We start from the raw sequence: 25507 nt of genomic DNA, 5'->3' as shown, positions 1-25507 counted from the left end.
GTTGTAATTCCATAACTCGAGAACGGCTGAACCGATTTCGATAATTCTTTTTTATTATATTCCTTGAAGTACGAGGATGGTTCTTATGTAGAGAAAACGTTAATATGTACCACGGGCGAAGCCGGGGCGGACCGCTAGTATTATATAGATATGCCAAAGAACTGTCCTGTGGTTTTTACGCGACAACCCTCCATGGGTTTTTATCTTCCATATATTCCTTAATGCTGTAATAGGCTGTAATAGGCTGAACTAATACGTTTTTTACATAATTTTTAAATTTAGTACTACTAAACTCTTTAATACTATGAATCTGTGGTATAAGTTATACCACAGATTACTAAATCTTTAGGTACTAGTATTATAAAGCTGAAGAGATTTCTTTTGTTTGTTTGCTCTAATCTCAGGAACTACTGGTCCGATTTGAAAAATTATTTCGGTGTTAGATAGCCCATTTATCGAGGAAGGCTATAGGCTAGGTATATGTATATCATCTCGCTAAGACCAACAGGAGCGGAGCAATGCGAGTGAAACCGCAAAACACAGCTAGTACCTACTAAATAGCTGTTGCTATGTATCTTATACTTACGCCACTTACAACCAGACTCATCCATCTCTATACCTTTATTATCATTATTGTAGCTCTATTCAACTCGACACAGACACATTATCCGACGTTTGTGAACTAATAAATTGTTTCTGCTTAGTGCATTTACGTGCATTTCCCGTGCGAGTTGACTTGCAATCGAATGGTAAGTATGTAATATGTATGAAATATGAAGATTATAGCACTGGAGTCTGGAGATCATCTGCTTCTAGTGCTGGAAATAAGAAAAAGATTTAGTTTGAGTTACCTTTCCTTAAAAAATCAAGTAAAAATATATAATGCAAACAAGGAATAAATACAACGGTCAAGGATATAAAAATAAGAAGAAATAACCTATAAAGTTCAAGTGACCAAAATTGGGCTATACGACTGAATACAGTGAATACAGATCACATATAAAGTAATTTTAGCAGATAATTAATTTATACTAAATTAAAAATAATTGAACTCTTCGTTTATAACATCAATATAACAGCTTTGAGCTTTATTGAATGCATTTGTAAGCATGCCCCATTTAACAAAATAAATAACAATTATTATTTGAACTGAATTTAATTATAATTTCACAACAGCTAGATTAACGATGAAAAATACACATCATGAAGTGTTTTACTTTTATTAACCGACTTCGAAAAAGGATGAGGTTATCAATTCGGCCGGTATAATTTTTTTTTTTAGATGTTTGTACACCGATTACTCCGAGGTTTCTTAACCGATTTACGTGATTCTTTTTTTATTCGATGCGGGATGGTGTCGAAATTCGATATGGTCCCATAAAAATTTTATTCGGATAGGCCCAGTAGTTTTTATTTTATGAGCATTTTTGTCTGTACTCGATGACATATAGCAAGTAACTTTGATTCACTTCCCGGTAACCGATTGAGCTGAAATTTTGTATACGTATGTAAATTGGATAGCAATGAAACATTATCATGACATAGAGCTGATTTGATGATGGAATCGGAAGGTGGCCATAGGAACTCAGTAATATATTGACTCAACTTTATCGAGATTGAATCTTTTTTATTTATTACTTTTCCGTTTTTGAAGTCGGTTGTTTTTAACGCAGTTATTTTTATTACATTAAGCATATAAATAACTAGAATCGGTGTTATTGAACTGTAATGGAACTACACTAATAATATTACATAGATGAAAATTACTGACCTAATAATAGGTACAATCATCATTAGGCGGTACACAACACAGAACTATATCGAGAACACACAGAGCGAGCAGCCTCGCGAAGAAAGCGTGTGTGTTCTTATTCGGTCTGTGGACCTGCGCATTTGCTTAAAATAAACAGATAAAAATACCTGTTTATTTTAACAGTAACAATTTTTTTGTCTACGCACATTACACATACTTGCGTTTTGATAATTTATCCTTTAAATTTTTAACATAATTTGAAGAATTTTTCGTTTTTCAATCAATTTAAATCTATGAGTTCACTCACCTTCCGATAAAAAATACCTAGATAGATTCTAGCTTTGATTCAGTCTAAATTGTAATTCTCTCGGAACTCGGAAGATGGATAGCAGGTTCCATTTCTCATCAGTTAAGGAAATGAAAGATGACTGATAACGTTTAATCCACTACTTAGGTACTTTTTATAAGTCAGGAATACCGCGTTGTCTTTCCGTGATCCCAAATCATTCCAATCATAATTATTTATAAAATGGACAGTAGATGCTTTTCCTTGACTACTTTATGACAGAATTATCTTAATAAGATAAATTTAGATCTTTCCTATACACCGTTTGCACTTGTTACCTCACAAAGCATTTAGCGCAGACATAATCCCGCCACTGTCATTCGAACCATATACCGACTGTAAAACAACATACTGTATCAACAAACAAATCGCCAATAAAGTTGCTTCATTTGCCGCGAAGTATCGTTACATTCTTTTTAAATTCCACTCTTACGATAGAAACAATCCTCTCATCGAACAATCAATCTTGATCGTGGACATACGGGTGCCATTTTTTTATTTGCGAGACTAATCCATCTTGATCGTTGCAATGCTCTGAATAGCACCTGTAGATTTATTACGCGCCGAAAATCGTTGGAATTTGAATAGACGGATTTGTACAAGGGTTTTGGTATGTCGCTCTATTGAGTATTTTGCCCGAATTTCTCAGCAATTGAAATGATAATGGGATTCCAATTGACTTGTCACTTGCTAAAGGTATTGACGCTATTTTGGGTAAGAAAAAGATTAACATAATTGTGACCTATAAATTGTGCTATACGCAATGCTTAGATATTAGATTAATTCACTTACAATAACGTTAGAATACACATAATTTATTAATCTGATATTCAAATTCTACCTTATAGTTTAAGCTCACTAGTTCGTTATCCAGTCAACGTTAACACTAACCAGCAGAGGTTTCCATGTCGAAATTTAAAATTTTAACCCAAATTTTTTCTTTCAAATGCAAAATAATTTTCTTATAGCCAAAAATAAAGACTATTTAGCGGATAAAAGTGGCCGTAAAAAATGTTGGAATCGCTCCCTGTTCGATGCGCTTCAAAATTGGCTTATTTCGGTCGAAAATAAAGTCTTTATTCTTTAGTTAAATGACCTAATAAGTATACAATCAATAATATTCAGCGACCAAGGTTGTATGACGCTTTCAGCGCAATTGAAATTTTAATGAAGCTCAAATTTTTAGTGAAAAATAAACCTTATTGTCGGTAGATTATATTATATTATTATATTGAGAGGCAGTCTGCCTGGCGTAGTTGGTCACCTCCAGATTGATGCCTGATGCCTTGCACAGCCATTCGGCGAGCTCGTAATTCTTTTCCAAAACGCACAAGTGCAGAGGAGTGACACCAGCCCGCGCTTCCTGGCCGTATATGCACTGATAGAAGAATTTAAGTACGGAGTACCAAACTTATTTAGTAACAACATTTTTATTCATTTATTTGAAAGTAACAAATATTTTGTACCCATAAATATTATTTGTTACAGTTTAATAAATGATTTCTTTACATGAACGAAGCCTTGTTACATGGAAATAAATATTTATTTCTACCAAATAATATATATTTAGTACCAGGTACTAAATATTTGTTTGGTAAGTATTGCAGGTCAGTAATGGCTATGCTTTAATTCCAATGTTTAAATGTGATACATAACCTATTAACTGACGTTGATTTTATTCAGCTCGATTTATCGAACCTTTGAAAACACACATACTCCCAAATGGCTTCTATTTATGTTTTTTCTGAGTGGAGTTTAGTTTACATTTTTCAATTTGTCTATTATTGATATGTTAAAAACTTGTTTAATTTTTAATTTTATAAATGTCTCAAATCAAAAAACATAATTTAATGAGGTTCTTTTCTTTGTAATACCTACTTTATATTTTAACTTAAAATTATTTATTTTAATTATTTTGGTAAAACACACTGTCCGTTTTCCTCACTTTGTTTATGTTATTTTTATCGGGAGTGTTTTGAATAAACACAGTCTTATTTATCTTCTGGGGTTAAAAAAGTCGTCGTCCTATACTTGTAATAATTTTTTTTTAATAGTCCATTATATTAGTAATCTATATGGGAGTGGGATGGGAGTCTATATATACGCCTCCCATATCTTCTACTAATATAATTAATTAATTGATAAAATTATAAAATATATTATTTTAACTATTATTTTATTGACTAATTAATCACTTGTAAATTTTGAAGAAAATATCTGTCTACATAGATTAAAACCCTACTGCATGATTTGTATGTCAGCCTTACAATATACGAATATGCATATCAAAACTAAAAACTATTTTTTAACTTTTTCCTTTCCAACATTTTGTAGCAACCTTAAATAATTAAATTCAGCGGAAAAGGTTGTCTTTTAAATTGGCTTCGTGTTGCACATATGCAGTTTCTATGGTCCAAAAGATGCTATAATAATAATAATTATCATTATTTAACTTGTGCTTTAAATAAACCAGTGTTTAAATTGTTATTGTTTCATTCTAATGAGGAAAAATTATAGTTAGACTTTTGTACTGCAAATAAATAAATAAATAAATATTATAGGACATTATTACACAAATCGACCTAGTCCCACAGTAAGCTCAATTAAGGCTTGTGTTGTGGGTACAAAGCAAAATCGACGCTATTTATTATGAAATAAGTTTGAGAGTACAATGTTCCAAACAATATAAAGGCTACCTAATTTAAGACTAAACAAAAGGTCACATCAAAAGACTTGTTTACGTATTTAGCGTAGCAACCACTGGGTAAATTAGCGCTCTTATCACTGAATTTAAGCGTTTCCAACGATCCGATCATTAAAAATAAATGTCGGGACCATTGATACCTTATCACCGTTTACTTTGCAAGATATCATATTTGTTGTCAAGTAAGGAACACGAAACTACTGACGTACCTACGTGACTACTGACGACGACGCCGCAGCACATTTTGTTAGTACTAACTTGGTAGTTTTGGTTAATTACTCTTCGCAGGCTTACTCATTTGATAGCGGATCCTTATTTTCTTCAATACATATAAGGACACTACAAATCACATCCTCTGATGCATGACTTACCCATAAGAAAATTTTCTTACCAAACGTCGTTGGCTTCACCTACACATCCCTATATGTCGCTGGGTTCCATTAAACCAATTTGTTAGTTTGAATTGATATCATCAAAACACATGTAGTCGCAATGGTGGCAAATATTAACGGACACCATCAACATAGCCTAATAAGTATGCGAGACTGAAATCCCTATAATGATAAATCATTAACGTAATTCCCGGTATCCTTGTCCTTATAAGACCCAGTATGCGTTAATAATTATATTACTCTATATGGAACCAGTTCCGAGCAAACATGTATTCGTACATTTCGAATATTCCTCAGGAGTTTGAGTGTGAGGATCTCGTGAACTTTGTGGGACAAAGCCACTTTGAGGAAATTGCCGCCGAAGAACACCAGGCAATTCTTTGCAAACCAATGAGTGGAACGTTTCTAGAATCTCAGAAGGTCGGAAACATGCCTCTAGACAGACTCAGGTACCCAAACTGTTTCGACCACTCCATAGTGGTCCTCCCCGTGAAGAATAACCGCCGAGATTACATAAATGCGAATAATTGTTACTGATAAAACTGGGATTATTTCCTTAGCGTGTATAGTCGAACAAATTCGGGAACAAAGACATAATTCTCTCTTTAATTTTGATTATTACGGTTTCTGTTACAGTACTCCCAAACTAATAACGCGCATAGAAAAAATCGTCACTGTTCGGCAACTGTCATATTCCCCGAGCCTCCGAAGACGATAATATGTATATAGAGTGGTTAAGGCCGTGTACGCGGTCCGTGCGCTGTTTGGCTCAAATATGTGATTTTTCAAACCAGATTGTCCATCAACCACTTATCTTACAAACATATGAATTACTAATAATTTTAGGAAATTTTATTGTCTATATAGTTAGTTAAGAGTTTATTTCAATTAATACAGTATTTGTGAATACCATCAAGATAACTGAGCCGATGATTACTTGATTTCACTTTTAGTGTCAATTTCGAAGCTAAAAATATCTGAAATTGCTGACAGATCTAACACACATTTTTTTTAACTAACTGCAAAAATCCTTATTAAAATAGTTAGTTAAAAGATTTTCTTATTTTGGACTCCTAACTTACGAAATTAAAATCCGAACAATGTGAATTTTTTTAGAAATTATAGTCGACAAAATGATTATTTTCACCAAGACATTTGACTTAGTTGAATATAATTTATATATATTGCAATAAAAGAACGTCTTACTTATAAGATAAAATTTAAAAAATCAACTAAGGTACCTCTATTATTTTTCTACAATTTTTTTTAAAGTACTATAAAACACTGCGCGCGACCCGAATAAAATCAGTCGGCAGCGAGCCTTTCCAGAGAGAGGACATGTTGCTCGGCGCTCTCCTGTGGACCTATGCTGTTCATAGTAAAAGGATAGCGCAAGCCGCGATCTATCGTAATAGATCGCGGAGATTTTGACTTGCGTTAAATTGAATAAGCCCTCTTAAATCTATTTTCTTCATGCATAGTTTATTAGAATTATGATTTTTATTGCGATTTTATGGTAAAAGAGAAAATTAAGTAAATTTGTTTCGATAATTTAATGTAAGTTAATAGCGAGGGTAAGTTACATGATTGCGAATACATATTTGTTTTATTGATTTACTTGGAAAATTATATACTTAAAATTACTATTAAAGTGTCTGAAGAAGCTGGCGTAGTGATGGACGTATGGAAGGTTAAAATAAGACAAAGTTTATATTTAAAAAAAAGATTTTCAAACACTGGTTTACATTTAAATTTTAGAAATCTAATCATTAAAATCTCAGTCCAAAGGATTTACAAAATCAGGGATTATCTCTATTTCTGATATCGAAGAATGATCAGAACTTTCATTATGCTCTTATTAATTTTCACTTTCCCCACTGCTATCTGCTACCTGTGTAAATAATCATTTTATCGGAAAATTCAACTTTGAAACAAAACTAAGAAGGGTATGTAACAGCAACTCTATATAATTCCATACAGAGATAATAGGTACGTGCGGTCACCATCAATATATAAAGACGACTGACGGATTTTTGAATTTTTTGACTGACAGGCTACCGTCACCTACCGCTCGAATTGTTTTCGACTGTGTATGACTCTGAATTGAATCCTATTTCTTCCGAACAAGGTGCAAGATGCAAGTGCATTGTTTAGGGCACTTACGATTCAATGATTCGGGGTGATTCGGGTGTTTCTGGAAATACGATAATTAGCGAAGATCTGCATGCGCATTATTAATTTTGGAGTACTGTATAGGGTTTTAGCAAAACATGTCAATCTGTTTCGCCCGGCAGAGGATTATAATTTATTAAAATCAACCATTAGTCGTGTGATGTCTTTTATTAAAAACATTCTTATTTCAAAATTCTTTAATTTTAAAAATAATCAATAATACAATTATTAAACATCTTAAATTTAAGTTACTTACGTAATTGGGTTATCACATACGCTTTAATGTTATTTATTATTTATAAATTGTATTGTAAATTAAATCACATAAGTACATATATTGTACTCTTTTGTCATCATATTGCTAAGGAAAATTATTTTATAATTACTGACAGTACCAATTTTTCCTTTTCACGCTTTGAACCAATAGGTACATTTAAACAACACTTGTAGAATAATATTGAATAAAAGTTTTAAACCATTTTTAACCGACTTCAAAAAAAAGGAGGAGGTTATCAATTCGGCCGGTTTTTTTTTTTTTTTTTATGTATGTACACCGATTACTCCGAGGTTTCTGAACCGATTTACGTGATTCTTTTTTTGTTCGATGCGGGATGGTGTCGAATTGGTCCCATAAAAATTTTATTCGGATAGGCCCAGTAGTTTTTATTTTATGAGCATTTTTGTATGTAGGTATTTGTAAATTTTGCAAGTGCAAGTTTGAAGTCGGTTGTTTTTAACGCAGTTATCACTTGTTAAATTAACTAACCTAATTGTTTTTTTTTTAATTACCCACTTTGAAAGCAGTCGTTACAAAAAATATTGTCCGATACCTATGTCCCAACTGAGACATTCACAGGGTTTAATTGAGACACTCGCCAGAAGAAACGGCCCTTTTACAACGAGACCTAGTACGCAGATTACCCCCACGAGCCGTTAGGCCTCATTGTAAACGCGCCGTTCCTTAGGCTCGTATCTCAATTTTTAAGCCCTGAGAATGCCTCATTTTGCAGATAAGTATCGAAAATATCTCTGATGGTGAGCTATCGCATCTTCATCTTCGTCATCATGATTACCATCATTATCAGACTCGAGGTCATCGTTAGCATTATTACTATCAAGTTGATCACAGTTTTGATGAACAGCATGAAGAATACATTGACAGGCATGGTCATGATTATTATCATCAATATTATCACTAACATCTTCTTCCTCTTCATCATCTCTTAGGTCGTGAGCATGACTAAGGACATCAGTATCATTGTGGTTTTTTTCTGTCTCAATATCACCATTACTACCATTATCAAAATCTTTATCTTCGTCATCATGATTACCATCATTATCAGGCTCGAGGTCATTATTAGAATTATTACTATCAAGTTGGTCACAGTATTGATGAACAGCATGAAGAATACATTGACAGGCATGGTCATGATTATCATCATCAATATTATCACTAACATCTTCTTCCTCTTCATCATCTCTTAGGTCGTGAGCATGACTAAGGACATAAGTATCATGGTGGTTTTTTTCTGTCTCAATATCACCATTACTACCATTATCAAAATCTTTATCTTCGTCATCATGATTACCATCATTATCAGGCTCGAGGTCATTATTAGAATTATCACTATCAAGTTGGTCACAGTATTGATGAACAGCATGAAGAATGCATTGATAGGCATGCTCATGATCATCATCATCAATATTATCACTAACATCTTTTTCTTTTTCATCATCTCTTAGGTCTTGAGCATGACTAAGGACATCAGTTTCATCATGGTTTTTTTCTGTCTCACAATCACCATGACTACCATCATCATAATCTTTATCTTCGTCATTATAATTACCATCATTATCAGGCTCGAGGTCATTGTTAGAATTATTACTATCAAGTTGATCACAGTTTTGATGAACAGCATGAAGAATACATTGACAGGCATGGTCATGATTATCATCATCAATATCATCACTAACATCTTCTTCCTCTTCATCATCTTCGTCGTGAGCATGACTAAGGACATCATCGTCGGTATGATGATGATCATCAACATGATCGTCATCTTCATGAACGTCATGCTCATTATCGTTGCTATAATCATGATCATCTTCTTCTTCAGTGTTACGACATTTTTTTTTCTTTAAAACAGTCATCTTTGTTATTGTCTTCTATATTATTTTTACTAAAATTTAGTATCATGGCAGCCTGCATGTTGAATAGGATTTGTCTGTAAAATTTTTACATGTAGTTATTAATTGAAGTACATTGTGAGGAAAATATAATATAAGTATACATAATAATCAATCTTTCCATATCTTTTTCGTCGATTGTGGGAAACCAAGATATCACAATAAGTGACGTCATCGTGTACATATTTCCTTGTTTCATCAGAATTATCGTTGATGAAAAGCATCACCGAAAGATAAAAAAAAAATGAAGCTTATTTTTTTTCTTTATCCTACTTATAATCTAAAAGTTTAATTTATTTCCACAGAGCATAATGCAAGTGATATCAAGAAAAAAAATAATAAATGAGATTATGAAAATAATTGATGGAAAGACAGATGAAATTCCTGTATTATGTGAAAACAAAGAAATTCAAGTAAGTATATGTAAGTTCTATGATAATATATATGTTAGAGCGTGGTTGTATTACGTAATTAAATACTGATACAATATTTCTTAGACATCTTTACTCGACTAAAGTCAAGACAAGAATGACTAGCAAATGCAGACGACCGTTATTTATATGACGATCAAAACAACTATTCGAGTGGTGTGACAGTGTGAGTCAGCGCAGGTGTTATTTGTGTTGTTTTGATCGTTATTTTGAATACGACATGAAATATTATTATTACTCGATAATTAAATGATTGTTAATACTTTTATCCAATTGGTTATTGTTAAAATAATTAATGAAGTTAATCAATTGATTTACTTTTAAAATATAATTTTATCTTTAAATTAAACGCGCTAACACGGCCATTCTGAAAAAAGCTCGTGCTCTGAGCGTTAATTCAAAACTCAAAATATCAATGATATCATTCACACTTGTTGGAATGATATAATTCGCGCTGGTGACATTCAGACTTGCTTTAAGTATTCAAATTATTTGTTTCTTTGTCCAGTTGTCAGACAAGTGACAATCAGGTTATTATTATTTCCCGCCCGGTTGTAACAATCCGTGCAGACAAATGGCATTCGATTGTATTATTATCTGCCCAGTTGTAAGACTAAGTCACAGAAGACCCGTACAGACAAGTGGCATTCGATTGTATTATTATCTGCCCAGTTGTAAGACTAAGTCACAGAAGACCCGTACAGACAAGTGGCATTCGACTGTATTATTATCTGCCCAGTTGTCAGACTAAGTCACAGAAGACCCGTACAGACAAGTGGCAGTCGATTATCATAATAAGTTTCCATTACCGCTAACACGGTCATCTAAATTCTGCTTTGGTACTATTCTTACACGTACATAGGACACAATAGCAGTTTAGCAATTGCTTGTACTTTTCGCTTCATAGCAATCACTGTGGAGTATTATTGTGATTTGATATTTGCATAGTATTCGATAGCCCAACGAGTTTTTCCAGCTGCGAACAGCGGCTTCTGTATCTCATCTGTATCTCAACTCTCAAGTGATAACCATAGTCCTGGAACATAATTAAAAGTTAAAACAAGTTATATCCGGCTTGGCCATAGTAAAACAATTACACAATAACGTCCTCGTACGTTCATATGAAATGAGTACGGTAATTTATCTCGTGATATCAAAACACAATGTATTATAACACAAACATAACCGCTCGGCCAAACTGACCTTATAGAACACCATCTCATCCACATGATGAACTCAAACTCAAATATTGATTTATTCAACTGGACTTCGCTTAGAAGCGTTTTTCAATCGTCAAAATACAGAAAAATAGTAATTTACCACCATATTAGCTTACACTGGGCGCCATCGAAGGCACCACATTAGATTAAAATTCCCACGGAATCAGTAATTTATAATTTGTGACAAGCACGTCGTTCGCTTACCAAAATTAAAGGCTCAACTATCCTGGACAACCGCCCGGTTTACACACTGAGTTATAATATTGATGAACTACATTACCGTTACAATTTTCCACACCACAAACATTTACTTAACACAACGCACAAGAAAACACACATTGTGCGAGTTCCTTCATCCTTTTTTACTTGAAGTCAATTCAATTCAATTTTTTCGAAGGTTGAAGTCCACAGTGGTATACTGTCATGATGGTGACAGTGACAGTTGCACACTGTCACGTAGTATGATAGAAGAATTTGTGCCAGCCTGCCAGGATTCCGAGTAAGGGCTGGTTCATCTTCTACTTCTGATGTTAAAGCGTGGTTGTATTACGTAATTAAATACTGATACAATATTTCTTAGACATCTTTACTCGACTAAAGTCAAGACAAGAATGACTAGCAAATGCAGACGACCGTTATTTATATGACGATCAAAACAACTATTCGAGTGGTGTGACAGTGTGAGTCAGCGCAGGTGTTATTTGTGTTGTTTTGATCGTTATTTTGAATACGACATGAAATATTATTATTACTCGATAATTAAATGATTGTTAATACTTTTATCCAATTGGTTATTGTTAAAATAATTAATGAAGTTAATCAATTGATTTACTTTTAAAATATAATTTTATCTTTAAATTAAACTGACGACACTTATTGTGATATCTTGGTTTCCCACAATCGACGAAAAAGATATGGAAAGATTGATTATTATGTATACTTATATTATAATATAATATAAGTATACATAATAATCTAATCTAATTTAGAATTTATAACAATTCATTAAAATATATATTATCATAGAACTTACATATACTTACTTGAATTTCTTTGTTTTCACATAATACAGGAATTTCATCTGTCTTTCCATCAATTATTTTCATAATCTCATTTATTATTTTTTTTCTTGATATCACTTGCATTATGCTCTGTGGAAATAAATTAAACTTTTAGATTATAAGTAGGATAAAGAAATAAAAATAAGCTTCATTTTTTTTTTATCTTTCGGTGATGCTTTTCATCAACGATAATTCTGATGAAACAAGGAAATATGTACACGATGACGTCACTTATTGTGATATCTTGGTTTCCCACAATCGACGAAAAAGATATGGAAAGATTGATTATTATGTATACTTATATTATATTTTCCTCACAATGTACTTCAATTAATAACTATATGTAAAAATTTTACAGAAAAATCCTATTCAACATGCAGGCTGCCATGATACTAAATTTTAGTAAAAATAATATAGAAGACAATAACAAAGATGACTGTTTTAAAGAAAAAAAAATGTCGTAACACTGAAGAAGAAGATGATCATGATTATAGCAACGATAATGAACATGACGTTCATGAAGATGACGATCATGTTGATGATCATCATCATACCGACGATGATGTCCTTAGTCATGCTCACGACGAGTATGATGAAGAGGAAGATGTTAGTGATGATATTGATGATGATAATCATGACCATGCCTGTCAATGTATTCTTCATGCTGTTCTTCAAAACTGTGATCAACTTGATAGTAATAATTCTAACAATGACCTCGAGCCTGATAATGATGGTAATTATAATGACGAAGATAAAGATTATGATGATGGTAGTGATGGTGATAGTGAGACAGAAAAAAACCATGATGAAACTGATGTCCATAGTCATGCTCAAGACCTAAGAGATGATGGAAAGGAAGAAGATGTTAGTGATAATATTGATGATGATGATCATGAGCATGCCTATCAATGTATTCTTTATTCTGTTCATCAAAACTGTGATCAACTTGATAGTAATAATTCTAACAATGACCTCGAGCCTGATAATGATGGTAATCATGATGACGAAGATGAAGATTATGATGATGGTAGTAATGGTGATATTGAGACAGAAAAAAACCACAATGATACTGATGTCCTCAGTCATGCTCACGACCTATGAGATGACGAAGATGAAGATGCGATAGCTCACCATCAACCCGAGAATAGATATTTTCGATACATATGTGCAAAGTGAGGCATTCTCAGAGCTTAAAAATTGAGATACGAGCCTTTTTTTATGCTATAGGATAGCAACCGAGCAGACGCGTCGCCTGGTGTTAAGCGATACACGCCACCCATAAGCATCCACTCCACTGGGAAATGGATGTGATGCTATCATCACAGGGATGATTTGGAAGGATTTAGGGAGAAGGGGGCGAGGATGGGAGGGAATGAGGATAGGGAAGGAGAGGATGGGTAAGGGATGGGACGGGATGTGGGCCTCCGGACCCCTCACTCACCGTACGGAACGCGACAGTAAACTGTCACTATGGCGCCGATATTCTGTGAGGGTGTGGTACCTTCCCCGGTGCGAGCGTGGCCCAATTCGTGCCGAAGCATGCTCGACTCCCACTTTCCAGCCTAAGGAACGGCGCGTTTACAATGGGGCCTAACGACTCGTGGGGGTAATCTGCGTCTAGTACGCAGTCTCGTTGTAAAAGGGCCGTTTCTTCTGGCGAGTGTCTCAATTAAACCCTGTGAATGTCTCAGTTGGAACATAGGTATCGAACAATATTTTTTGTAACGACTGCTTTCAAAGTTCAATAGAGAGAAATCATTTTAATTATAGATAGATAGATTACTGTAAATAACATAAATGTTACACGCGGTTATGGTTAGAATTTGCTCAGAGTTGAACATATTATGATCGGCAGGCTGCTTTTCATGAGTAGATATTTAGTATGCGTAGGCGCTAGAATTAGTCTCAGTACGTTTGATGGTTTGAATGTAGTGGTAGTGGCAAACACATTCTATGAATTTTATACACTTTCTGTAGTTAATTTTCATTCCCGCACGGTCAATCAGTAGCAAAATTTGACTCCGACTACATTCCTGCATGCTAGGTACTATAGTGTGTACAACCATCACAAGAATACCCGACTTTGTGTTTGCTAGGCAAGGCTCGAATATTGAACTTTGGAAGTTTGTATTTTTATACTGGTGTTAGTAGAAATAATTTTGAATAAAATTTAAACGTTTTAAATATTAATGCATAGCTGCTATCGTTGATGAAAAGCATCGCCGAAAGATTAAAAACAAAAAAAAAATTGGTTGTTTGTAAAGTAGGTTTACGATCGAGATGTTTACGTGATAACGTCTTATTGGTGATATAAGTTTTTGGGAAGTAAGAAATTAATGAAGATAACAATTTTTTCAAATTTTAAATTACATCTTTCGTTTTATTCACACTATTGATGATAAATTTCGGATGTAAAATGACAAGTTTACTTAAACTTAACCGCACGAGAAAATCTCCATTCGTTTGTATGCCGCTAGAGTGAGAGAGACGAAGGATCGGTCTACTCACTCGAACGCTATGCCTATACCTGCGACCGCGCTCGTGAGGTTTTGGTGTGACACAAGTTTCTGAACATGTCACCCGACTAAAACGAAATTGAAGCTTATTTTTATTTCTTTATCATACTTATAATCTAAGGCTGGTTGCAGAGCTTGACCGTCCGTCAGTCCGTCGGTCCTGACGATACGCATCAACAATTGTATGACTATGACACTAATGCGCATGACAATACGCGTGCGTATGGTCGGTCTAGCTATGAACGGTCTTATGAATTTCCATACATAATTATGACAAGCGCGACTGACGTACGCACTGATGGTCGGTCAAGCTCTGCAACCAGCCTAAAAGTTTAATTTATTTCCACAGAGCATAATGCAAGTGATACCAATAAAAAAATAATTAATGAGATTATGAAAATAATTGATGGAAAAAGAGATGAAATTCCTGTATTATGTGAAAACAAAGGAATTCAAGTAAGTTATAGTATTGTAAAACTCGTATGTTAATAATTTTTCATTAAATTTACATTATCTTGTGCTTTTCTTGGCGGATCCGATTGACGGTAAAAATACGGTAGAAATACGGTAAATTACGGTACTAAGGTAATACACCCTAAGTTTACCGTAATTACATCGTAACCACACTGTAATGCTACTGCAATTTTACAGTAATCCTACCGTAAATTTACCGCAGCATTACCGTAATGTAACCAAAGTTCTACCGTAATTCTATCGTGGTTCGACCGTAACGTCACTCTAACTACAATTCTAACACTAAATACAATTCTAATAATGTAATAAGTAATGGTAATTTACAGTACATCATTAATGACATTCATTTCATCGCTATAGCTATATTTATCGCTATAACTATAGTTTCTTATTTTCTTGGTCTTTTTCAGTTAAAATAATACAGCTATTACACATCTTCTTCCTCTTTATCATCTCTTAGGTCGTGAGCATGACTAAGGACATCAGTATCATTTTGATTTTTTTCTGTCTCAATATCACCATTACTACCATCATCATAATCTTCATCTTCGTCATCATGATTACCATCATTATCAGGCTCGAGGTCATTGTTAGAATTGTTACTATCAGGTTGATCACAGTTTTGATGAACAGCATGAAGAATACATAAACAGGCATGGTCATGATTATCATCATCAATATTATCACTAACATCTTCTTCCTCTTCATCATCTCTTAGGTCGTGAGCATGACTAAGGACATCAGTTTCATCATGGTTTTTTTCTGTCTCACCATCACCATCACTACCATCATCATAATCTTTATCTTCGTCATTATAATTACCATCATTATCAGGCTCGAGGTCATTGTTAGAATTATTACTATCAAGTTGATCACAGTTTTGATGAACAGCATGAAGAATACATTGACAGGCATGGTCATGATTATCATCATCAATATCATCACTAACATCTTCCTCTTCATCATCTTCGTCGTGAGCATGACTAAGGACATCATCGTCGGTATGATGATGATCATCAACATGATCGTCATCTTCATGAACGTCATGCTCCTTATCGTTGCTATAATCATGATCATCTTCTTCTTCAGTGTTACGACATTTTTTTTTCTTTAAAAAAGTCATCTTTGTTATTGTCTTCTATATTATTTTTACTGAAATTTGGTATCATGGATAGCCTGCATGTTGAATAGGATTTTTCTGTAAAATTTTTACATGTAGTTATTAATTGAAGTACATTGTGAGGAAAATATAATATAAGTATACATAATAATCAATCTTACCATACCTTTTTCGTCGATTGTGGGAAACCAAGATATAACAATAAGTGACGTCATCGTGTACATATTTCCTTGTTTCATCAGATTCGGTTTGTTTTTGCGGCTGTTACATAAATAATTATAAATGAATCGAAAATACATTGATGTCAAAATTTTTTATAGATAGGTATTAATTAAATTATAATTTTGTTATTAAATTATACACTGCAATTCATTTTATAATTTTCATCAAATGATTGGTATGTTTTCAATATTTTTTATTCACACAAATGAAAAATATCGTTTAATAATAAACTATTTTATCGATATTTAAACTTTAAAAAAGTTTAGAATTTCCGTAGCCAAGGACCTTTCGGTTTGAGCGACGCTAAATAAATAAAATAAAAAGAAAAAAAAAGTTTAGAATTTATAAGAATTCATAAAAATATATATTATATAGAACTTACATAATATTATACTTACTTGAATTTCTTTGTTTTCACATAATACAGGAATTTCATCTGTCTTTCCATCAATTATTTTCATAATCTCATTAATTTTTTTTTTCTTGATATCACTTGCATTTGCTCTGTGGAAATAAATTAAACTTTTAGATTATAAGTATTTTTTATCTTTCGGTGATGCTTTTCATCAACGATAGATGCATTAATATTTCAAACGTTTAAATTTTATTTAAAATTATTTCAATACTGAAGATAACAGACGTTTCATATACCCACTATTTTTTAATTAGTACAAAAACTTTAAGGACATATTGTTAGCGAATACTTTATTATCATGTGTATGATGTAAGAATTACATAATATCGATAAATAGCAAAGATAATATAATCATTTGTTTATTTAAGAAAGTCTCACTAAAATCATAGATTACACATTGCAGAGTTCATTCACTTACTCATTGATAGTATTACCTAACCTTGGACCATTTAATTTCCTAAATAAAAATCTCCTCTTCATACTTCATTGGACTGGAAGGCTCATGTAGGTGATGTATGTAATAAAATTAATAGATTCGTTTACGCGCTTAGACGGGTTAAAGTTACCACAAATTTAGAAACTGCCGTGACAGCATACCGTGCCTACGTAGAATCACACCTTCGCTATGGATTAGTATTATGGGGTAACAGTACTGCTAGGGATAGGGCATTCATTGCGCAAAAACGATGCATGAGAGCCATCTGTGGAATAGCACCCACTGAATCATGTCGACCCTTATTTAAAAAGCTTGTCTTATTACCCCTACCTTGTTTATATATTTTTGAACTGTGTATGTTTGTTTTTAGAAATAGTAGTTTGTTTAAAACATCCTCTCAACTAAACTCGAGATCACGAAGGTATCCGAATAAATTAATTTTACGAGAGAACCCTCGTATCGTCAAATACAGGGAAAGTTGCGTGGGGATGGCCGTTATAATATTCAATCATCTACCAAATAATTTAAAGACGTGTAATGATTATAAATTTAGAAAACATCTTCTTATTTGGCTTAATGAAAAAAACTTCTATACCATAAAGGAGTTCATGGAAAGTTCAACCCGAACAGACCATTAACTCCTTTATGGTACCTTATTATTTTTGCATGCTTGTATAATTGGCTGAACATGTTTGTGCTTTATTAAAGTGAAAATTTTATTACATCGTCTCAAACTTTTTGGTCTGTGTAGCGCATGTCGCGTGTATCGCGGCTGCCGAGTAGGTACCGTACCTACTCGGCACGCGACATGCGCTACACAAAGCAGTGTTCGGAACCGTTCGAACAGTTTCACTTTTACCGTGGTTTCATAAAACCACACCCTTGGATATGTCGCCATGACCTTCACCGAGTAGGCCAAGTAGGTAGACCACACCAATTTCCAAGTAGACTACATCAATTTCCGAGTAGACCAAGTAGACCGCACATTCGAGTAGACCAAACCTATTACCGAGTAGACCAAGTAGACCGCACATTCGAGTAGACCAAACCTATTACCGAGTAGACCAATTAGACGGCTCTTCGAGTAGACCATACCTATTACCGAGTAGACCAAGTAGACCGCACATTCGAGTAGACCAAGTAGACCGCACATTCGAGTAGACCAAACCTATTACCGAGTAGACCAATTATACCGCTCCTTCGAGTAGACCATACCTATTACCGAGTAGACCAATTAGACCGCTCCTTCGAGTAGACCATACCTATTACGAGTAGACCAAGTAGACTGCACCTTCGAGTAGACCAAACCTATTACCGAGTAAACGAAGTAGACCGCTCCTTCGAGTAGACCAAACCTATTACCGACTACCGAGTAGACCAATTAGACCGCACCTTCGAGTAGACCAAACCTATTACCGAGTAGACCAAGTAGACCGCACTTTCACCGATTAGTCCAAGTAGACCAATCCTATTATCGAATAGACCAAGTAGACCACATCAATTTCCGAGTAGACCAAGTAGACCGCACCTTCACCGAGTAGACCAAGTATACCACACCAAATTCCGAGTAGACCAAGTATACCACACCAAATTACGAGTAGAACAAGTAGACCGCACCTTCACAGAGAAGACCAAGTAGACCGCACCTTCACCGAGTAGACCAAGTAGACCGTACCTTCACCGAGTAGACCAAATAGACCACACCAATTTCCGAGTAGACTACATCAATCTCCGAGTAGACCAAGTAGACCGCACATTCGAGTAGACCAAACCTATTACCGAGTAGACCAAGTAGACCGCACATTCGAGTAGACCAAACCTATTACCGAGTAGACCAATTAGAGCGCTCCTTCGAGTAGACCATACCTATTATCGAGTAGACCAATTAGACCGCTCCTTCGAGTAGACCATACCAATTACCGAGTAGACCAAGTAGACCGCACCTTCGAGTAGACCAAACCTATTACCGAGTAGACCAAGTAGACCGCACCTTCACCGATTAGACCATACCTCATAATATTAAAGAGTTCAGTAGTTCTAAATTTAAAACTTATATAAAAAATGTACTAATTCAGAAAGCCTATTACAGTATTAAGGAATATATGGACGATAAAAACCCATGGAGGGTTGTCGCGTAAAAACCACAGGACAGTTCTTTGGCATATTATGATTATAATGTACATATAACACATATAATGTATTTTGTAAAATTAAATTGTAAAACTGACATGATTAAAAAGAGCAACTATGGAGTTTCTTGCCGATTATTCTCCGTAGATACTGCTTTCCGAATCGGTGGTAAATGTTAAAATATGTAATGACGTTTCAAAAGTGCTTCTAAAAGAAGTCTAATTGAATAAATAAATGTTTGAGTTTGAGTTTGAGTTTACCTATTACCGAGTAGACCAAGTAGGCCGCACCTTCGAGTAGACCAAACCTATTACCTATGTCCCCGTTTATGCTCTCGTGAAAGCCCTATTTGCATTACTTATTATTTGCAATTTAAATCCAAATTTGCTAGAAATACATATTTATACCGTGTTTGTCATAATTATTATAATAATAATTTTAGTGACCTTGATTTATTTTACGAAAAATTCAAATCGTACAAAACCAAAGTTCGAAATAAATGCAATAGTAACTGTGATATTTAAATTGTATTCATGCTTGTTATTTCTATATTTATTTGTATCCTCAAGTAGACTGTATGTGACTGAATGTGTATTTTTTTAAAGAATTTAAATTTTTAGTGGAAACTTTGCTGATATGTGTGTTATCTCTTATTTATAAGATATATTGAATTGTTTGTTTCCCAAAGATAAATAAATAAATAAATACGTACTGCTGCACTCGCCTTTTTTTTCCACTCAAAAAGAACGCACGAAGCATAAGTACATAATCCCGTGATATGAATTGATATTTTGACATTGTACCGGGAAAAACGTTAACAAACGCGACGAAAAAAAGCTTATCACTTCCGCTAACAATAATTATAACTGTTTGTCGCAACGCGTTGGGGCCGTTGGGGTGCGACGCGGCGCGCGGGCGCAGGCTGCAGAGTTTGCCGGAATTTATCAGTGGAGCTGTGCCGCGGACCTACTCGAAATCGTATAATAATCGTGTATTACCCAGTGTGGGTCATTGATTAAATTATAGGTTTAACAATTTTTACATATTTATGTGGACAATTTTGGGACATTTCTGTTTGTTACTGTTTTTAATTATTTCTTACACAAATATGATTGGTTAAAGATACTAATTAACACCCTGTAAAAATTTTTGTACTGATTAAAAAATAGTGGTGTATGTTAATATTTTATATTTTTTTTGTAACTCCTGCTTCCAAAGTTCAATATTCGAGCCTTGCCTAGCAAACACAAAGTCGGGTATTCTTGTGATGGTTGTACAGTGTACACACTATAGTACCTAGCGTGCAGGAATGTTTACAGTAATCTATCTATCTATAATTAAAATGATTTCTCTCTATTGAACTTTGAAAGCAGTCGTTACAAAAAATATTGTTCGATACCTATTTCCAAACTGAGACATTCACAGGGTTTATTTGAGACACTCGCCAGAAGAAACGGCCCTTTTACAACGAGACCTAGTACGCAGATTACCCCCACGAGCCGTTAGGCCTCATTGTAAACGCGCCGTTCCTTAGGCTCGCATCTCAATTTTTAAGCCCTGAGAATGCCTCACTTTGCACATATGTATCGAAAATATCTATTCTCGGGTTGATGGTGAGCTACGTATGATATGGCTGCATTACTCACCATTGTGTTTCCTTTTTAAGGTCGATGGGATTGGTTGATCCATACACTTTTGCCATTTCGTCTCCATTATTCTCTTCATCTGAGTACTTATTATCGAGCTCGTTGAAATCCGTTGAGGAATTAACACTGCGAGCCCGATGGAGCGATATATAAATGCGTAACCCATTGGTATTTTGCTGATAAGAACAAGTAGGGGAGACCGGGTACAAAAGTAACACTTTGTACTTTTGCCTTGATTTCTCACTGGGTGTTACTGTTATCATTAAATTAATATAACCATATATAAATTTAGTTTATATTCTTTACACTAGCGACTCAATTTATTACATTATGTAGTGTTTTATATTAATAAACGAAATTTAAAAAAAAATCGTCAGTTGTTACTTTCGACCCCGTAAGCAGGTCGAAAGTAACACGTCGTGGGTCGAAAGTAACAAGATAAAGGGGTTGGTAATTAATACAATATTATGATGATAAATCAACAAATTATTTGTTTAAAGACTTTGTATTAATAACACATATCAACTTTTGTATTTTAAATGTAATACTTACAAATATAATATAAAACAAATCGAAAAAAATATTCATAGTTTAAGTAATGAGATTAATTAAGGGAATCATTCCTTTATGATTAAAAACTCTACATCCTGCGTCCATCCACTAGCATTCCCAGCTCCAGCACAACCAACATGACCCTCGGCAATACGAAAAAAGCGGGATGTGTTCTCCTAGAGCATTAATGGCAACAGCAACAGTTACTAATTTTTCTGGCTCTGCCAAGGCACCTACTTGTTTAATCCCTTTTTAATCTACAATTTTGTTAGGTTTTTGGATAGTGGTCATATTCATATAATATGTCTCGTCCATATTCCAAATATCTTTTGGCTCACATTGGTATCTTTCCCAATACCTCAGCAAGGCTATCAAAAAATTATTCACATTATGCTCTATTATCGTTGATGAAGATAACCGAAAATAAACTGCAGAGCACTTGATTAAATAGTCGCGTAGATTACTTTACTTGTTTTAGTAAATCTCGATCGACGGAAGGTAGCTGCCCTAGTATTACCGGCTTATTTTTATAAAATCTATATAATGTTACATGGGAAATATTAAATTTTTTTGCAAAGCCTCTAATTGTTGCACTATCTTGTCGGTAACTCCTCGATCAGTAGTTCTAATGCGTTGTCGCGGCATTTTGTTGAAGTAAAGAGGTACATAAAACTATACATAATCATAATGGGACAAAAATAACATGTTACTTTTGTACCCATAGGGCTATGTTACTTTTGTACCCGTCTATATTTTTGCTAAGATGTGCAACAAAACTTTAAAAGGGAACGTGCTACATAAAAATGATTACGAGCAATGTACAATTACTCTAATCAAGAATGGATATGCAAACATTCAGATTTCTATCATCCTTTTAAGACTACATAAACGTTTAATAAAAAAATGTCGAAAATCTTACTTTTGGTTCGTGAAAACACGTTGCGTCCTGTCACACAGCCTAACAGCGCGTGGCGCACGCGGCGAATGAATATAACTAAGGGGGGCGCTCTCGGCTATCGCCTGACAGAGGCTAAGCGGTGTGCGCCCATTGGATAAATCTAGAGAGCATTTGTTACTTTCGACCCACCGTTACTTTTGTACCCGGTCTCCCCTACGTCATTTCAATTTTGCGCTTCATGGTATCGCTGTATTATTATTCATTATTAATATTAATTCATAATTATTATTCACTAGTGGTCCGCCCCGGCTTCGCCCGTGATACATATTTCGCAATAAAAGGTAGCCTATGTCCTTTCTCGGGTATCAAAATATCTCCATACCAAATTTCATGAAAATTGGTTCAGTAGTTTAGGCGTGATTAAGTAACAGACGGACAGACAGAGTTACTTTCGCATTTATAATATTAGTAAGTATGGATAGTATGGATTATTTCAAAAGCTATAGAACACAGAGCAAGTAATATGCTACCTATATAGAATTTGAATTTTATTCGTCAATAATGTTTTATAGATATCACTAGAGTAACCAATGAGATTGCGCTCTATAAATTGTGTGCTTTTTTGATAAGACAAAAACTTTCTCCCGCAATTTCGCTAACCACTTTTTTCCAAGTCCCTTAAATTTCAAGTTCGCGTACTCTACAGTAGTTAATTACAGTTAAAATTACGGTAGAACTACATTGAGATATATGAGATATACATATACTATTATCTCAATGCTTAACCATGGACGAATAGATTATATTCGTCCATGGTAGAACTAACGATATTCCAATTTCCAAAGGCTTTTAGTTTATGAAATATGAATTATTAAGGCAATGTCACGGTCAATGACACAAACGTAATTATTGCCAGAACAAGAGAAGCGATTAATTCAATTCTCACTAAATGATAAATCCGTCACAGACAGTAATTGCACTGTACATCCATAATTGCAATTGACATGGAATGTTTGTGACATATGGACGCGTATTTTATTGTCCGGAATGGCGACAGTTGTGTTGGAAATTAGCACAAATTACAATTATTAAATTTTAATCATAAAGTGGAAAATGCACACTCGCTCGTTAGGCTATAGTGATGTAACGAATATTCGCATTCGCCAATATTCGCATATTTTTTCGATATTCGCATTCGCATTCGTATTCGCAAAAAACGATGCGAATATTTAGCGAATGTACTTAACAAACAAAAAGGAAATTATTATATGGTTGCATATGAAATGATAACACAACTGATAAGATTTATTTATATATTTTTATTTAACCATACTTGAATTTAAAAAAATATTATGGAACAGTCTTGGTAAGCAACTAAATTAGAAACACTTTCTCTTTTGTTCTTGTTAGTCTAATTAAAATATTAACAAAATCACAACTTAACTCCACCACAGAAAAAATAATGAATGTCCATGCCTTACATACATTTTGAAAAAAATCTAATTCTAAATTCAAGTATCTTTTGTGAAAACAGAACTTCAGAGATCCAATCAAATCTAAGTGTAATATTAATTTATAACCTTTTTGGCTTTAATTATATATTTTTCCATCCCACTATAATCTATATATTTTCTAAGAATTAAATTATATGATAATGAAATATTAACTTAAAAAAACAACCAAATAATGAATACTTGACTATTAATTGTAAATAAACTTTTCACAAAAAAAAAAATATTTCTATTTAAAACAAAAGTAAAGTTCTAATATTCATAATGTTAATATTTGGTTTCAATTGCACATTTTTTCACTAATTTTCTTTTTCTATGAATTAAAAATACCTAATGAAATATAAACTACTCTTTACTCATGTTTTTATACCACTTTGTCACTTGAATATCAGTTAAATTTGGGAAATGCAATAACACCAAACTAACCTCAAATCAAAACAAAACTTTTCGAATGAACTTTCTAGGCTATATGAAATTATAATATTTATTCAGGTTTTGTTTGACGAGTTAAAAAAATATAATTATATAAGTACCTACCTTAAAAGTTAAAATCAAGTGGGTCCCGTAGACAGAGTAACTAATAGACCCAATGACGATACCTTTCTCACTTACACAAGAAAGAGAGCGAAAATACCATAACAAATGCATAAGACAAAGACACAAATACCCTATTTTTTGTCCCTTAGTGTGTAACCTGTTTTTCAATGTCTGCAACTTGAGTTGCGAAACAAACTTTGACAGTTCGTGCCTTCATCGTGCTTGGTGTTCGAATTTTGGATATTATTTAGTAAAAAATCGACACGAGTACATTGAAAAGACGGTGAAATTATCCTAATATAGACATCGAAGTAAATAGAATGGTGCGTTGTCGTGTTATTGCATGTTTAAGCGATAGTGAGAAGAAAATTGCCGGTGTGTCTTTTCACGCGTAAGTACGACTTTATTGTCCTTATTTATAGTTTCTCAGTGATGATTATTTATACTTTAGCCTAAAGTAACAACAAGTCGCGTTAAAACAAGGAAATTATTAGCGTAATATCGATTTTTACATTCAATAACCTATAAACATCAACAAGTAAGTGTTGCCAGTGTCGGGAAAAATAATACCCCGATCATCAATAAAAAAATATTGATTTGACAATACGGTGAAACTCGAAAGTAAATGAATATGAAATCCCATAATAACCCAGTGTTTCGGGAAGACTTCGGCATCGAAAACATATTTTAATTTATTATTTCTCATAGTAATTGTGATTGACATAAAATTACACTTATAATTTTAGAGAACTGAACTACCTGCGAGTATTAATTATTAACCTAT

The 25507-nt window shown here is 33.8% G+C and overlaps 1 protein-coding gene across 5 annotated transcripts; it reads right to left on the bottom strand.

Annotated features, from left to right (window-relative positions):
* Positions 1-8103: 8103 nt before the first annotated feature.
* LOC123701248 (protein PFC0760c-like) lies at positions 8104-21351 on the bottom strand. 5 transcript variants are annotated; one of them, XM_045648663.1, is made up of 5 exons: positions 21226-21351; positions 16997-17102; positions 16538-16637; positions 15710-16454; positions 8104-8845 (listed from the first exon to the last, which is right to left on the bottom strand). In XM_045648663.1, the coding sequence occupies exons 4-5, from the start codon at positions 16377-16379 to the stop codon at positions 8367-8369; spliced, it is 1149 nt and encodes a 382-aa protein (XP_045504619.1). In that variant the 5' UTR covers positions 16380-16454; positions 16538-16637; positions 16997-17102; positions 21226-21351; the 3' UTR covers positions 8104-8366. The 5 variants fall into 5 exon arrangements, with proteins under 5 accessions (XP_045504619.1, XP_045504618.1, XP_045504615.1 ...); XM_045648662.1 differs by having other exon boundaries at positions 16543-16637; XM_045648659.1 differs by lacking the exons at positions 15710-16454; positions 16538-16637; positions 16997-17102; positions 21226-21351 and adding an exon at positions 11189-13814 and having other exon boundaries at positions 8104-11021.
* Positions 21352-25507: the final 4156 nt, after the last annotated feature.

The sequence above is a fragment of the Colias croceus genome, chromosome 21 (assembly GCF_905220415.1).
Source record: "Colias croceus chromosome 21, ilColCroc2.1".
In the NCBI taxonomy this organism is placed as follows: domain Eukaryota; kingdom Metazoa; phylum Arthropoda; class Insecta; order Lepidoptera; family Pieridae; genus Colias; species Colias croceus.
The sequence above is the reverse complement of the archived record's forward strand: the minus strand, read 5'-3'. Positions and strand labels throughout refer to the sequence as shown.